Source organism: Onychostruthus taczanowskii, unplaced genomic scaffold (assembly GCF_017590055.1).
Source record: "Onychostruthus taczanowskii isolate IOZ18803 unplaced genomic scaffold, ASM1759005v1 scaffold22, whole genome shotgun sequence".
In the NCBI taxonomy this organism is placed as follows: domain Eukaryota; kingdom Metazoa; phylum Chordata; class Aves; order Passeriformes; family Passeridae; genus Onychostruthus; species Onychostruthus taczanowskii.
The window spans coordinates 429,058-445,931 of NW_024499462.1; the positions used below are offsets into that span (position 1 = coordinate 429,058).

General features: G+C 46.8%; 1 protein-coding gene across 5 annotated transcripts in view; it reads right to left on the reverse strand.

Moving 5' to 3' along the window:
- The window catches only part of P4HA1 (prolyl 4-hydroxylase subunit alpha 1), a 28,809-nt gene that overhangs the window by 2,671 nt on the left and 9,264 nt on the right, over positions 1-16,874 (reverse strand). For 2 of the 5 annotated variants that reach the window (XM_041404929.1, XM_041404933.1), the window contains exons 6-14: positions 15,478-15,717; positions 14,488-14,678; positions 13,679-13,855; positions 9,481-9,551; positions 4,513-4,612; positions 3,398-3,451; positions 2,298-2,363; positions 1,795-1,863; positions 438-534 (exon numbers count right to left, since the gene is read on the reverse strand). In XM_041404929.1, the coding sequence (XP_041260863.1) occupies positions 438-534; positions 1,795-1,863; positions 2,298-2,363; positions 3,398-3,451; positions 4,513-4,612; positions 9,481-9,551; positions 13,679-13,855; positions 14,488-14,678; positions 15,478-15,717 (1,065 nt within the window). Of the gene's footprint in view, positions 1-437; positions 535-1,794; positions 1,864-2,297; positions 2,364-3,397; positions 3,452-3,511; positions 3,566-4,512; positions 4,613-9,480; positions 9,552-10,608; positions 10,680-13,678; positions 13,856-14,487; positions 14,679-15,477; positions 15,718-16,874 lie in introns of all 5 variants that reach the window. The other 3 variants (XM_041404928.1, XM_041404932.1, XM_041404931.1) reach the window with 3 other exon arrangements.

Sequence of the window (16,874 nt, forward strand, 5' to 3'; positions counted from 1 at the left end):
CTCTCTGCTGAAGCTAAATATGCTCTAGACAAGCTTTTAGTTAAGCACAGGATTATCTTAGTTTGCTAAAGGGTTTTAATCACAGAATGGTTTGGGTTGGAAGGGGCCTTAAAAGAGTCTCTCATTCCAACCCCACTGCCATGCACAGATCTGTGAAGTTAGTCTAACTACAAAAACAAACCAACCAAAAACCCTTCCAGTATGGCTGCAAAGCTACAAAAACTCTTAAAGTAGACATAGCTACTCTTAAAGTAGATATAATATTAATTTCCTTTATACACATAATGAAACATGCTACTATATAAAATATATTTAACATAGAGAGATGAGGTAAATATATTTCTTTACAAAGAATGTAATTTCTGAAGTCTAAAGAAAAAATAAAGCCAAGCCACCCCCCAGCAGAGCCCAGACTCAGGTCAGAGGCAGGTACTCACCCCATTTATTTCCCACTAGCACCGGGCAGGCCGCGTGCCGCGTGCTGTAATCGCCTTCTCCACTCGGGAAGAGATTGTACCAGAACACAGCTGTTCCCTGGGAATGGGAGGGACGCTCAGCCCTGTGCTCTGTACAACACATACAGTGTCACACCAGAGATTGTACCAGCACACAGCTGCTCCCTGGGAATGCAAGGGACACTCAGCCCTGTGCTCTGTACGACACACACAGTGTCACACCAGAGATTGTACCAGCACACAGCTGCTCCCTGGGAATGCAAGGGACACTCAGCCCTGTGCTCTGTACGACACACACAGTGTCACACCAGAGATTGTACCAGCACACAGCTGCTCCCTGGGAATGCAAGGGACACTCAGCCCTGTGCTCTGTACGACACACACAGTGTCACACCAGAGATTGTACCAGCACACAGCTGCTCCCTGGGAATGCAAGGGACACTCAGCCCTGTGCTCTGTACGACACACACAGTGTCACACCAGAGATTGTACCAGCACACAGCTGCTCCCTGGGAATGCAAGGGACACTCAGCCCTGTGCTCTGTACGACACACACAGTGTCACACCAGAGATTGTACCAGCACACAGCTGCTCCCTGGGAATGCAAGGGACACTCAGCCCTGTGCTCTGTACGACACACACAGTGTCACACCAGAGATTGTACCAGCACACAGCTGCTCCCTGGGAATGCAAGGGACACTCAGCCCTGTGCTCTGTACGACACACACAGTGTCACACCAGAGATTGTACCAGCACACAGCTGCTCCCTGGGAATGCAAGGGACACTCAGCCCTGTGCTCTGTACCACACACACTAAGGCAAAGGTAGGTGCATTTGTGTTTCAGATCCTCCTTTTAAAGGGCTCTTTTCCATATTCTTATTCTTAGGAATAAGTCTCCTTTGACTTATTGTATGCTTGTCTCTTAGTTTTTTATTAAAAAGTCCTAAGCCAGTTTCATTCAATTCCTGACGAGTTTAAGAGAGCCAAGATTATTTACTAAAGCTGAACAGCAGGGCAGCAAAGGCAAACCTTGCTTGAAGGAAAAATCTGACAGGAAAATTTCCTACAGATGCCTCAAGATTAAAGCAACTCACAGATCTGAGTATTTTCAAGATGTGTTTTGGAGTATTTAAATGTTTTGCATTTGCATCCACACATGGAATATCAGGGCCCTTGGAATCACCAACACAGCTCCAGTTGCTGCACTTAAGGAAAATCATAGCACTGTTGTGACAGCACAGAGGTGCTTACAGTTATTTTAGAGATTCATTTTCAAGCTCTGTTCTGTGTGGGTAGGTGGGGAGGAGTGGATTTATCTGCTGGATCAAGCCTGCTCACCTTTCTGGGCCAAACGCTGGCTCCCACTTCAGGGAAGACCGTGGCTCCCCCTGCTGACACATCACTCATCTGAACAGGTGGGGAAGGACAGGTGAGTTCAGGCTGATAAAATCTCACTTTTTAGTAGTGAAAGTGAAGTTTAATTTTGAGGTAAATCCCTTAAGAAGGCCAAACCCCCTCTGTTCCCAGTGCAGTCCCAGCCTTGTCCCTCCCACTCGAGTGTTGAGGCTGTGAACATGCTGTAAACACCGATGCAGATACAAAAATAAACAGGCAGGCAAATAATTTAAGCTAATGCTCAAATCTGGGGGGAAAATCCTCCTTAAGACACATGGAAGAACCACAAAGTCTGGGTAAGAAGACCCCCCCATATGTATTAACCCAAAGTTAGTGGCTGCTTCACTGGCAAGTCCCTTCGGTAAAAAAGAATGAAAGAAAAGCAGAATTAAATCATTCCATGGTATAGAATACGCAGTGACAGATGGCAGAAATGTATCACTTACATAAAACAACCAAGTAGCAATTCTGTTGCCTGTTCCCAATTCTTTAAAAGCATCTGGCTCATCTTTCTGTGAACAAAAGCAGGCAGATTCCATCAGCATTTCTTTTTGGTTGCTGAGAGCAGCCAATGACACACAGCTGCTGAGCCAGCAGCACAGAACAGACTCATGCAGAAGAATTAATCCAACCCCTCGATTTGGAAGGAGGGGAGGAATGCAATAGGAGTGAATCTATCAATTTAAATAAACCAGGCACTTTGAAATTCTGTAGGACAGCGAGGGAGGGCATTAAGCCCAGATTCTAATGGGTAACAACAACTGTGCTGTCTGAGGCTGAGGCTATAAATCCTCCTCACAGCAAACTGAGTTATTTAATTACACTCATCCCCCTTGTCCTTGGCAGCAGCCAGGGCAGCTCTCAGTCCCAGGGTCAGCTGGGACATCTCCCTGCCACACTCCACTCTGGATTCCAGCTGGGAAGCAGGGAGGAAGCCTCAGTGACAAACCAGGCAACTAAGAGGTGTCCAGCACTCAACTTTACCCCATTTTGATGAGTTTTGACACCAACTTCTGTCACACCTCTGTTTGTAAACCCATCCCCTGTGCACTGGAATTCCAGCAATTGTTACTCCAGGAAACAACCCCAGTGTTTCCAAACAAAATCTGTCAGTTGGTTGCAAAGCCTCAGAGCAGGTGCTCACAGAGCAGATACCCTGATTCAGAATTGGTGGCTGGGACTGGCAAGGTTAAGGTTAATCTGAAGGGGTTAAACCACACAGAATTATGCCCAGTAAATAACCAACTGAATTTCAGCAGTCTGCAATTTAAGCTGGAATAAAACAGGTGGGGACTTTAAATCCAATTAAAAAATTAAGGACAGTGAGATAAGACTTTTTCCAGTTGTCAGGAGTCTGCTGGCACTCAGCTTACAGGCAGCAGCCTCCTCCAGGTTCAGCTGGTGGTTTAGAGGGCTTTTTCCACGGACACGGATTAGGAAAGTGGAAGAGCTACACAATTTAATGCACATGGAAGAACAGAGAGTGTGCCCCAGCCCAGAGGCCCAGGCTTCACCAGGTCTAGCTCTCCTCCAGCTCTTTACTTGCCCGTGCAAAGTCAAAGTGGGGCTCATACTGTCCTCCCACTCCATAATTTGCCACCTGAAAAAGAGAAACACAGCGCTTGTGAAGAAGAAAGAGTGAAAACAAAACAGGACTTACCCTTCCAAAATCAAAATGAGGCTCATACTGGCCTCCTACGCCGTAGTTGGCTACCTACAGTGGAAGGAGAAGCACAGGATCTAGTAAATCAGTCTTTATCCAGGCAAGAGTTTGACTGTCAGCTACAGCCTTTGCAGAGATAAAGTTTAAACACCAAGCCCCAGGAAATGTCAAGGCTCTGTCAGCAGCAGGAGCACATCCTGGCACTGTGGGATGCTCCAGGTCAGGAATCTGGTGCTTCCCAGGGCAGAAAAGCATTCTTCTTCTACAGAAAACCTTTCAGCCTCTCTCCAAAACAGTGTTACGGTGCTTTTACATCATCAAATTGAAACCACTTTTTGACCTGAATTTGACAGTGTCAATAAATAGGGCTCCCTGTCCTTCTTGCCAATTGGTTATAAAAAAATAACATCAATTTTCTACCAGATCCTTGGCCATTTTATCACCAGAACCTTGACAGAGGGGCAAGGAGCACAGCAGGTTTCAGAAGTACTTTGTGGGTGTCCTGCTTTCTAGGTACTCATGCTCTGCTCACAGTCAGGGAGGCAGCTGCTCCTTTAAAGGCCTCAAGCAAATAAACAAAAGCACTTCCAAATTGCAGTTTACTCAAGTTACACACAGCCAGTGTTTCCCACGTCCCAGGGACACCAGACACACTGGTGGCCTTCCCTGAATTAAACTTTTAACTGCCTCCAGCAGCAGCAAAGTTTGACCCTGTGGCCATGAAATTCAGTTTATTTGACTAAATAAAAAGGAACTACACATCTAGAGCTTCAGTTATCACTGTTTCCTTCCAGCCCCAAAAAGCCATTTCACACTGAACAGCTGCTCTGCAAAGACAACTTCTTCTCCTCCTCTGTAAATAAATTTTTTGTGGCCACCTCACCTGAGCAAGCACAAGAGGTGCTGAAATGGTGACTGAAGTGACACTTTATCATTCTGAAAACAATCAAACAATGCATTAAATTGAACAACTGCTGTCAGAAGAAGGTGCCACTTACCTGCAGCTCCTCTGCTGTGGAGACATCCAGCCCTGTGAGGTCCTGGATCCGGGTGTTGATGCGGGACACCACCGGGCTCTCGTACCCCGAGAGCCACGCGCTGGGGGGGGACAGTTAGTGACACCTGGCAGCAACAGCACAGCAGCAACACTTGCAGCTACTTGGAGTGGCACATTGGTTTTTAGGACTTCTCAAGGATTTGGTGACATGAACAGAAGTATTTCCAGGGTGTTACAAACCCCTGAATTTAATGAATGCGTTTCCTTGAAAGACCAAATCCAGCAGGGGTTTAAGGGAGCTCTGTAACCAAGGGCCTGAATTCCCACACTGGGCTGAAGGAAGTGTTACAAACAGTGCTTCAAGCTGCTTTAAAACACACAGTTTTGCTCTTACCCCGCTCCCAACAGCTCATTCAGCCCCTGGGGTGATGCATTTTGAAGCAAGGTTGGGGACAGGAGCAGGTGAGTTACTGTTTTTGTCTGTGTAGCTGGAACTCAGCTCCCCCAAATGTCACACACTTCCAGGCCAGCTCTCTGGGAGCTGCCCTTTCTCATCACTTAGCCCTGCAGTGCTGCTAAAAATCATTCTGAAAACAATCCAAAAATGCACTAAATTGAACAATTGCAGTCAGAACAGCCTATTATAAATCTGGTATTTAGCACATGCTTCAGGTACACAATGATTTTTAAGGAGGGGGAACCCAAACTAAGCCCCTCCCCCCCCTTTTCTTTTTGGAAGTGGAAGGTCAGCCTCAGTTCCAAAGGCATCTTTCAGAGTGTTTGCCTCCTACTGTGTATTAGAGTTCTCCCACATCTGCTCACCCTGTGCCTGTTTCTGTTGCTGCTTTACTCATCCCATGCCAGCCACTGCACCTTCAATTTACCTGGCAGCCTGCACTAATATGGGTGATAATATTGATGATTTGGGGCTTGTTTTCCTCAGGTTTTTTTTGGGCAGGAAAGTGGAGATAGCTATTCCTACCTTTTTTCCTAGCAGCTGACTCAGCTTTTGGGCTCAGCAGTGATTCCTGCTGGATAGAAATCCCTGTGCCCAGAGCCCAGCTGGAAACTATCAGCAGCAGCATCCATGTATTTTTACTCAAATCAACCTTCACATCTACACTAAATTAACTTTTTATTTTGATTTGTATTTTAAAAAACCCCATAAATCCCCAAATACTTTGCCTGGGAGGAACAGTAGCATGAACATGACACAAGGCACTGACACAGGTTACAGAATCTCTACGAGCATTTTTTTAAATGGCAAATGAACTATGAGATAAAAGAAATCAGATTTCTCAAGACAGACATGCACAAACACATCACCATCCACTGCTGAACACTTGTTAGTACCAGGAGGTGTTACAACACAACCTGCTTTGATTTCAGGTGGCAGAAGAATGCTAAGACATGGATATGAAGCATTCACCAAACAAAAATGCCCAAAGCAGCCATGCCACACAGCCATGGTGACCAGGTAATGCTCACAAGCAGCCCTAACCTCACGTTTAAGGCACAAGAAGAGCCCCAACACACCCAGCAGCTTCGTGTGGGCTCTCTCTGCCTCTGTCCAGTCTGTTATAAAGGAAAAAAACAAAGAAACCCAAAGAAAGAAAAACCCAAGCATTCTTGCTCTGTTGGTTATTTAGATGGCAATGAATGCTTCACCAGGGAGAATACTGCAGCCTTTCAGGAAGGGGAGTACTGTATGTATTTTAAAAATCAAACTAACTGCCTCCACATACAAAGAAAGCCTATGAAAGGTGGAGGAACAGGGAATTGAAACCATATTCCAAGTGCCAGCCTGTCTGCTGGGTGCTGAGCAAAACCACAGGGAGGTCTGGAGTGCTGCAGAGTTCCAGGGGGATTTAACCCTGGAGGTGTCACACAAGCTGCAGCCATGGCTTTGCCTGGCCACAGAATATTCCAGCTGTCCCAGCTTGGTCCCTTGCTGATAAAATCTCTGCCTCATTCAAAACAATTTCTTCACACAAAGTTGGCTTTTTTTCCTGCCCTTGTCTGTCAAAAAAGAGAAAGACTCCCCTGACCAGTGGTGAAGGAGATGCAGCATTAACAGCTTTAAACATGCTCAGCAGTTTGTTTCCTTTTAATATTGACACACTTCCAGGTTCATTGCATTCTGTCCTATTTCTGACCAGCTGCCACCTCTGAGTCCATGATGGGCTCAAACAAAAAAGGGACAATTCCTGGGAAGCCACAGGCAGGGCAGATCAAGATCCCACTGATTTAGTTACAGAAGGATTTGGTATTTCCTTAATAACCACCACAACCCCCCAATTCCCTGACCACACAAGTCTGGTGTTTTGCTGACCCACTTGGCTTTGTAAAAAGCCATCCCTGAACTGTTATAAAAAATTTAATGCTTCCATTAGTGTGCTGAATTCACACTGAGGGGCCTTTTAACAACTTTTATATGCATCACAAACAGTCAGGAATAATCATATTGACTCATGGAATCAAGAAATGGCTTGGTTGGGAGGGACCTTAAAGCTCACCCCATTGCACCCCCTGCCATGGGCAGGGACACCTTCCACTATCCCAGGCTGTCCAACCTGGCCTTGGGCACTGCCAGGGATGGGGACAGCCACAACATGTCCCATGTTCCTCCCTCTTCTAATTCTGCATGAGGCATCTCCTCAGATTTTGAATGGCAGATGCTTCTACACAGAAATGATTTAAAGACTAAGCAGTACATTGAGGAAAAACCAGACAATTCTCTGGAGCTACTGAACACACAAGAGCAGCACATCTCCCCCCAGATCTCATCTCCTCAGCTGCACTGCTCAGTCTAGGAAAAGATATTCCATCCCAACACTACTTCTGTAGGTGACTGGCCACAAAATACTGGGATTTGTGTTTAAAAGCCTTCTAAGCCATACTTGGTGTGCAGAAAAGCACCAGCAGAGACACAACAGGGAGTGAGTAGAAGCCCAGCCTGGTATTTCTGAAGTGGAAACTTTTAGCATTACATGCTGCAAGCTCTGGCTGCCTGCTGGGAGGAGAGGGAAGGGGGAAAAGGGAGTTTTTATCTGTAAAAGCAGTGTGTGAGTGGGTGGGTTTATCCTGGTGCTGCACACACTGGCAAGGTGCCTCCCTTCACAGAGCTGCCACGTCCCTCCAAGGGAACAGTAGCTCTCTCAGAGGCAGGAATGCTGTAATTTAGGAGGGCATGTGCTAGAAAGGAATGTTTGGAGGGGGAAAGCAGTCAGCTATTAAAAAATGAAGTGAGCATTTTTTTGGTTTTCAGGAGCAATGATTCATCTGGAATCTGAACCAGCTCGAGCAGCTCCAAGGGAAAGATGTTTCTGGCAGTGCAGGAGGGCAGCAGGAACAGCAGAGGCCCTCTAAATCAGGCTGCTGGGGGTGGCTTCTGCCTCCCACTCCACATTTAGGTGTCAAGTTCTCTGGGGAGGTCCACACCCATCCTGCAAATCTGCACACGGAGGAAAGCCAAGGCAGGGGGAAGCAGGAGAAGGGCACACCTCTCAAGGCTATTCCTACCCTCAAAAAACGGCCTTCCCCATCTTCTTGGATGTGTCTCTACAATTTTATTTGCAGTTTCCAGTGAGATACTGAATTTAAAAACTGAGAGCTGAGTAAAATGTGATTTAATTCTGAGAGTTCCTTGGGTACGCTGGAAGGAAGTCTCACAGTGCCACATTTTTGAGCACCAAACCTCATTAAGAATTTAAGGGTCCCATTCCCCAGGCTCTATTCTGGTTTTTTTTTAATTGGCCTTTAATGTTGCGTGGTGCCTTGGACTATTTTTTCTGACTGTGGCATCTGCACTACCTCAGGGAATAACACTTCCTACTAATGAAAAATCACAACTCTAAATAAAAAGTTCTTTCACTAAGCCTCATCTATTTAAATAGGGACCAATTATTCATCCCAATTTCCATCAGTAATCTGGTCACCTTCTCCAATTCCCATCATTAGCACAGCAACTTTGACACAAGGGGATGTTCAAAAGGATGAAGGAGTTTCCTCAGTAAGTATTCCAGAGCTGTCTGGCACAGAGGACAAACCCCACAAGTGAATAAATTAAACCTTCCAAATACACAGTGACAAATAACTAAGATAGGTAAGACATGGACAGACTTGAACATTAAAAACAAGAAATCAAAATTAAATGCAACACATGTGCAACAGGAAGATGAATGTTCCCAAAGTCCCTCCATGGGGGCAGTTTTAAGGAGCAAACATGTGAGACCTTCCCAGACAATTTCCAGAGGACTCCCACTACCTGCATGTGCCAATGGGCACACAGACCCACGTGCTGCAAAGGTGTGAGGCATAAAAAAAAAGTTTTCAACTTGCCACTGGAGTGGCCTTAAGGACCTTGGCTCCAGTGGTTTTCCATTTTCCTGAGACTTATCATCATTCCTGAATCAATCACCTTCCTGTGAGCCCGTATTTGGAAGCACTTTTACCTTTCTGAAGCATTTCACAGCTAAATAAAAGCTCCAGGCCATCTCAAATTCAGGGGTTTGCCAAAGCAGCTGGAAGAACACCGAGTTTCTATTCGAGCAGCAACTACCTTCCACCATTCCAACATGGAAACCCCCTAACATCATCCCCTAGCTTTACTGGGCAGAGCTCCCAGCCCTGAGCACGTGTGGGCACTGGAGCTGAGGAGCAGAGGTGAGGCAGGTGGGTGCCCCACTGCACTGGGTGCCAGCAGAGCCCCACGCCCACGTTTAGTACGTTAGTCACAGCACACAAGCCATGCTCAGCCAGAGAGGGCACTTCCACCTTGGAATGCCACCACTGACAACCAATCCCTGCTTCAGCAGACCCCGTGCTTGGTTAGAGGACAGCTCAGCTTGCTTAGGCCACTCTCCTCGAAAGAAAGGCTGAAGAATAGGGAAAGTCACACAGAATCCTTGCGCTGAAGCGGCACGGCCCCAGGACACACTTCCTCAGACAAGGAATCCCCTCCCCTTACCTCTTAGAGACTCTGTAATGTGCTGTGGTCAGTTTCCCAGTCTCAGGGTCATGAACAGTAGCACGGCTCAGCTACAAAAAGAGAAAGGACAAGGCTTACCCACCTTGCAGGCTGCTTTTTGGCCGAGCCCCAGGTGTTTGAAAGGGTTCCGATTGGTCCGGATGCGATGCTCGCATATTAGCAATGGTTGGAAGGGCAACACAAGCTGCAGCTGCCGTGTCCAAATCACAACTAATTGGTTGCAATAATTTGGTTAGATTGTCCTTTCACTTTTTTCCTCCCTTTATTATTTTTCTTCTTTTTTTCTTTTTGGTTTATTTTTTGGTTTAAAATCAAGACTTTCTACAAGTAATTTATGATGCTGAGTTTCCCAGACAATTCCTCCTCACCCAGAAGCTTTAAGTCCTCCCAGAATTTTGGCTCAGTGCTGATGGCCTGTGCAGCCAATCTTTAATTACCATGGCTAAAACCAAGGGAGGGCAAGCAGGGGGCAGGTGGTTTCTTTCAGATCCAGCCAATTTTGGAAAGCACTGGCTAAATTCAGCTCTTGTAGTACTTAATGGACAAGCTGAAAAGAACCAGGAGCCCAGTGGAAGTGAGCCTGTGTTCTGCCAGGTTTGTGTCAGGCAGGAGGTAAAGGAGCTCAGCTGGGAGTGTGGGATTATCCTGCACAAGGAGATGTGTGTCTGTGTGCACAGCAAGGACCTGAAGCATTTCTTACACCTATTAAGGCATTTTGAGGTCTACTTCATTTTCCAAAAAAAGGGAGGACAATTCTTGATTGTGAGAAGAGCAAGGGGAAAGGAACGTATAGATTAAAAACAAAAACCAGATTTTACTGAATGTTTTGTGGCATCTTGTATTTTTCACACTGACTGCAGAGAGTCGCTTGAAAAAAACAGACTTGAGAAGGTGACTAAAAGGGAAAGAACAAATCAAAACACGCCCCCAGAACTTCCAGCTGAAGGAAAAGACTGAGAAGCTCAGCAGCAACAGCCTGTTACAGATCTGCAGGGAATCACAAGGTGGACTGCAAGCTGTCTCTTCAGCCCAGCTCTCGTTTCCTCAGAATGAGCAGGGCGTACACACTCATGACAGGCCCAAACCTCTGGCAGAGAGCTCTCTTACCTTTTGCTAATTCTGTAATGTGCCGTCTCCAAGGCTCCCGTTATGGGGTTTGAAATGGTGGCTCGCCTCAGCTGTGAAGCGAACCATCAGAAGTTGCATTACAAGCACAATCTGCATCCCAGCAATCCGACCATTCAGAAGCCTGGCCAGGGGACAGCGCCACCGCCCCCGCTGCCACCGAGGGTGCAGGGCCACGGGGAACGAGGGGAGGCTCCAGCTTTACTAAAAGAAAGGTTTCTTGTTTGGTTTTTTAAAGGCTTTCCGCAAGTCCCGTTTCCATGTCTGTAGTGAGAACGGTTGTCTGAATAAAGCAAGCTACAGCAGCTTGGATTTCCTTTGTAGTGAAATGCTCTGGGAGCAGCAGTGGTGTGGCATGGGGACAAGAGGTGCTTTGTTACACTGTCCTGCCCCTGCACGAGGAGTCTGACAGGTAAATTCAATCCAGGCAGCACCATTAGCCAAAGGGGAATAAACCATTCCTTTTCGGTCCTTCCTGTACCAAAAGCAGCACTGAGCTCCTCTGAGCTCTCAAACTTCTGCTTCACCCACGGTCACATTTACAGAGTGGGAACTCCTGGCTCAAGGCTTTCCTCTCCCTCTGCTGTGCTCCATTTACTTCATGCCTTCCCATCTGTGTTAATATTCCAACTCAGAACCTCACATGTGCCCTTTAGCTTGGTTCATGTACTACCAGACACTCTCCATCACTCATAACTGGAAAGGCTGGGATGCAGAGCCCAAATTTTGCAAAAGGCACAATGTCATGCCAACTCCCAAACAATCAGAAGCATTTCTCCTCTGTTAAAACAAACTAAACAAGCCAAGGCCTCTCCATACCTACAAGAAAGGATACTGGGAGCTCCCAGTACACTGCCCCTCCTCTCCTCCCATGCAGACACATGAAAAAACAAGGCACAAACTACAATTCCAGTGGGACTGCAGAGCTGAATAATGAGGCTCCATCCCACCAGCACGGCAGAAGGCTGGGCACAGAGCAGCCAGCACTCTCCTCCCAGAGGATGGCAGCATCCCGAGCAGCAGGAAGGAGGAGATGACCTTTAGGTCTCCAAGAACAAAATCCTCTTGCTGCTGAGCCATGCAAGGCCTCAGCCACAGGGAACATGGGAGCAGTAACTGCATACAGATGCTCCTGCCATAAAGGTCTCCGAGTCTTTGCCACGAGCTGAGTGTTTGACAGGAAAACAGCGACCTCAGCAAGTTCAGAGCTTACAGTCACACATTCACAGTTTTCTGCTCTGTAAAGCAGTGGTGTGATCACATTGCACAGGTGTGGAATGCATCACAGTGGAGCGAAGGAGCTCCAACACCTCCAGACCAGCAATGGGGGCTCTGATTTTCAGCCCTGCAGCAGGAGGAGATGCCTCACAGGTACGTGGAGGGAAGAGCTTGCACTTCCTGCTTACAGTTCAGCACGTTATCTCAGAAACCTCAGAAGAGAATCACAGAATCACTGAGGCTGGAGAAGACCTCCAAGATAATCAACTCCAGCCTCTTATCCATGCCCACCTTGCCACATCCAGCCATTCCTTGGGCACCTCTAGGGACGGTGACCCTGCCACCTCCCTAGGCAAGGCCCTGCCAAGGCCTGACAAACTCTTCAGTGAAGAGATTCTTCCCAGTGTCCAACAGCTCAGGCTTCAGGGAGTTTAAGATCCCTTTCAGGCTCCCTGGTAGGCCAAGGAGAGCCTCACTGCCCAGCTGCCCATGTACAACCACAGCTCTTGGCCAGGCCAACAGCTTCTCCTGCACTGAGTGCTCTTTTTCCTCTGGTCTCCATCTGCTCAGCTCATTCTGGACAAAAAGCTATTTAGGCCAACAGCAAAGGAAAAAAGCAGGAAAATTACATTTCTATGAGTTTAGGTCTTATTTTAGAATTGATGGAAATATAAATTAATTTAACTAACTGCATCTTCAGGGTACATTTGTAGATGCAGAGTTGCACCAACTGGATACAGGAGGCAACTCCATCAGTTTGCTGTTGGCCTTGGATGCTGAGACAGTCGAGCTGCCCTGGATTATTCCTCTCTGAGAAACAAGAACCTTTGCATCCAGTGTCTCAAACAGGGTTGATGAGCCACCATTGTCAATAAGAAGGCAAAACCCACCAACTATGGCCAGACCTCTTAAAGCTCTTTCATCTGCAGGCAGCTTCCAAGCCTGGAGACAGTGATGGCCTCAGGTTTGGCTTTTATATTTTTCAGATTCTGTGCTGCTTTAGTGTGTGGGTCTGAGCTTCACATTAGGGTATGGTGAGCTCTCTGCACAGAGCAGGGAGACAAAACAATTCCTGCTCTAGCTGAGGACCAAGCACAAATGATCCAGATCTCAGCCCAAGAGCACAAACAACGTGGGCTGAAGAGAGAAAAACAAGCAGGATGGGACTGCATGGGCTGGAGCTGGAATTGGACAATGAACTCCAATCTGCAAATGGAGCAGAACTTATAAAAGTGAGAGACCCCGTGAGCGCTCGTGCATTTTGTGACCATTTTGGTTCATCTTGGGTGCAGCCCTGGCTGGGCTCTTGTGCTGCCCAAGGTGGATCCATGGAGGCCTTTTAATAAATCCCTGCTTTATTATTTAGCTCTGTCTGGTCTCTGTTCTAGGTCAGCCTGCACAAGGCATCAACAGAAGCCAGTCTTACACCAAAATGGGGAATATAACCATTCTTTCTTGTCTATACAATGAGGTGGCATTCCAGGACCAGAGGAGTAGCTGCCTTTCCCTTCCAGACTTAAAGAGCAAAGAAACAAAAGCAGAAAACCAAACACAAGTCAGGAATGCTCCAGTCCACCCTCGCTGCTTTATGTTTGTTCTCTGTTGGAGAACATCCCCCTCCTCATCCGAACCAGCAGAAATTGCGTCTGCTGGAAGAGCCTGACAATCCTGCCCTGCTGTGACCTGGCTCCAGCCATCACAGAGAATTCCCAGTCTCGTTCCAGGGGTGTCACCAAGGTGTGAGCTCACTGCACACACCCCTGCACTCCGGAGCAGCCAGCCGCTCACACTCACACCGAGCACACTCCAGAGGCAAGGAAGGGTGAGCATTTACCCTGGGCTTTGCCAGCTCCTTGACGGTCTCGATCTCTTCGTCGGAGATGATGTCCAGGAAGCGAACGATGCGGGGCCTGTCCCACTCGTCCTCCTGCTTGACGGGGCCCAGGATGTACCTGGGGTTCCTGTTCCCGTCGTAGTAGCGGCAGAAGAGCCTCTTCTGTCTGCGGGGAGTCTGGGGGGAGGCACAGCAAGGGGCACTCAGAGAACTGCCACACTGGCATCTCCAGGGGCAGAACACGTCCTGGACACACAAACAATTCACTCTCCCCACCTCCTCATGTGACAGGTTAAAGAGATGATTTCAGTTTGAGAGGTCAGTGCTGTCTGCACTTTGATGTTGCTGTGCAATACTTCAGCAAGCATTACTTTATACAGCCCTACTAAGATAATTTCATCACTTAAGAAAACACCCCAGCTGATCCAACTTCTCTGCCCATCTAGAATGAAAATATTCATTAAATATTCATTCATTAAACCAGACTCTCACAGAGTCTGGTGCTATGCTAGAGAACTGATTGCAAACTACTCAAACTACCCCATTTAATTCTGTCTGTAACTCCGGACTTCCAGCATCCTTATTCAATTAATTACACAGATGGAGCACATCCAAGACAGCCAGCAGTGCCTGGGGCAGTGTTACTTTCTGTCTGCTGAACAGGCCAAAGGGGGAAGAAATCCAGCACGTGATCCTCAGCTCTGCACACTCATCCAGCTGCTCCTAACAACTTCCTTGCTCGCACACCACACACAAATTCCTGACATTGTTTGGTTTCAAACATTTGAGAACAGTCTACTCCACTTTACCATTTTGAGCCCCTCCCCACGGCACAGCATTTCGTACTTCCTTCTCTCAGGCAGGTAATCCTTTTTCTTAACCTCAGTTTCCTTCTCCTGCTGCTCTTCTGAATCCGTGCTGGACTTGTTTGCTTCTTTTTCTTTAGCCATGATGTATTCAAAATATTTCATGTTCCCATTTGCTCTTTGATGTTCAGGATCTATGGACAGAGAAACAGACGGGGATCACTGGCAGGGTTCCAGCCCCTGAGGAATCATCCAGAAGTGGTTATTCACAGGAAGCAAAAGGAAACAGATGCACACCACTGCTTCTCACTGCACATGGGGGTCCCAGCACTGAGGAAAAGGGTTTGGCCACTCCAGCCCATCTCACTTCAGAGGGAGAGACAAGGGAATGGGACAGGGAGAGAGGTGGCACAGCATGACTGGTTGAAAACTTGAAACTACCCTGGTGGGATTTAAAATTTATGGAGACAAAGCTTTTTAACTTACAGAATTAGCTTCAATTTTTTAATAAGTAGCTTTTGCTACATTAGGGTTAGTTCTGAGCTTCCCAGAGCATCCATTACATAGTCTGTCAGTGGAGTATTTACAAGAGAACAAATGCTTTCATTTTTCATGAAACAGACTCTTATCTCACTGTCCTGCATTCTGTATTTCTTGTTTTTACAAGTATTTCACCTTCAGCATGCTGAATTTTTATTTAAATCATCTGCAGAGATTTCAGTATCTCCAATTTAGTTTCAATTTCATTAATTTTGGATTTGCCTCTACCTAATGGGAAGCAATCTCAACCCAGGAAAGCAAAATGTAGGGAGAGAACCAGATTTCAGACAGGTAAAGGGACAGAAGCCATGAAAACCCTTCAGTACCAAGGAGCAAATCCCCATCTAGAATGTAAAAACACACTTTTTACAAATGCATACAGGAGTCAGATCCCAGGCAAGGCTGCAGTGGCCAGGACAAACCCAGGCAGAGCTGTGTCCCTGTGCCCCTCACCCAGCTCCAGGAGGCGCCTGGTGAGCGCCATGGCCTTGCCCAGGTCCCCCTGCTGGTACACGGCGTAGCTCAGGTAGTCCAGGATGTAGACTTTGTCTGCAGAGGACACTTCTCCCTCGTCCAGCTGCTTCAGGGCTTGCTCCATCCACAGCTCTGTGTGGTAGTAGTCAGCCTCTGTGTAGGCAATCTTGCCCAGCTCAAAGCAATCTTCAGCTGTTAGGAAGGATTTGTGCTTCACACCTGGGTATTTAGAGCAAAACAAGGAGTTTACACAGGGTTCCAGACCTGTCCTCTGAGAAACATTTGAGTTATTTCTCATTCCTCACAGCAGGGTTTTATTTCTGTTCTCCCACAGCTCCCTTCTGCAGTAGCTGTTTGTTGGAAGTCTCTAAGCCTGTAAATCCTTGGCACACAAGCACTCAGATGCAGCTTTCCACTGCCAGAATACCAGGGAACAGCTAAATGTCTCTACCACTAGTGAAAAACCAAATTAAACAAACCTTCCTTCCTCAAAACCCCAACCACTTCCAGCAAGAGCAAAAATAAGGCAAATTTGAAGTTTCAGAACTCTGTTTTCAAGGACATCACATTATCACTTCCAAAATGTTACTGAACCACGACTTGTTAGTGACATCTTGGTGGGGGAGGAAAAGGAAAACATCAGGGAGTAAATTCCCAGCTGCTTGGGATTTTTTTCAAGTCAGTCATTTTTAGAAACATTTTAAGTGACCTCTGAAAGATTAAAGCACTAGTAGGCAAATTACAGATTCCTATTTTTGCCTCTGGAAATACAAGCCCTATGAAAAACCAAATTTAATCCTGTCAAAGTGAAACAGGACCTGCCAGTGTTACAGCTAGAATTACATCCCTGATTACATCTTAACCCATTCTGAGTTTCTAACAGCAGCTCTGCAGGGCTCAAAGAGGGCAGCTGAACTGCTGTTTATTCCTGTGATGGGCAGCAACTGCAGCTTCCTGAGCCTGAATCTGCAAACACTCAAAGGACACAATTATTTGGCAATAGCTGAGATTCTGGACCAAAAGAAATTCCCTGGGAATGAAGAAAAGGAGCACAAACAAGTGACCACATGGGAAGTTCCCCTCTGGAGCTCTCCAGAGCCCAAGCTATTCTCTTTTATCCTCCAGAACTTGCAGGTTCTGCCATTGCACTTCATTGCACACAGCTCATTGCTTCACAAGCAGCAAAACCTCCCCTTGTATTTCTGTGCTGTTTGAAGAAAACAGCAACGAGCTGCTCATTGCATTAGGAGCAATCTGTAGGTCCTCGAGCAGGTCTTGAACCAAACCCAAAAGCAAGGTTATACATCACAACACATAAAGCCAATTACTCTTAATTTTATTAGGCATCTGACCACAATGAGCACTTGCAAAAACAA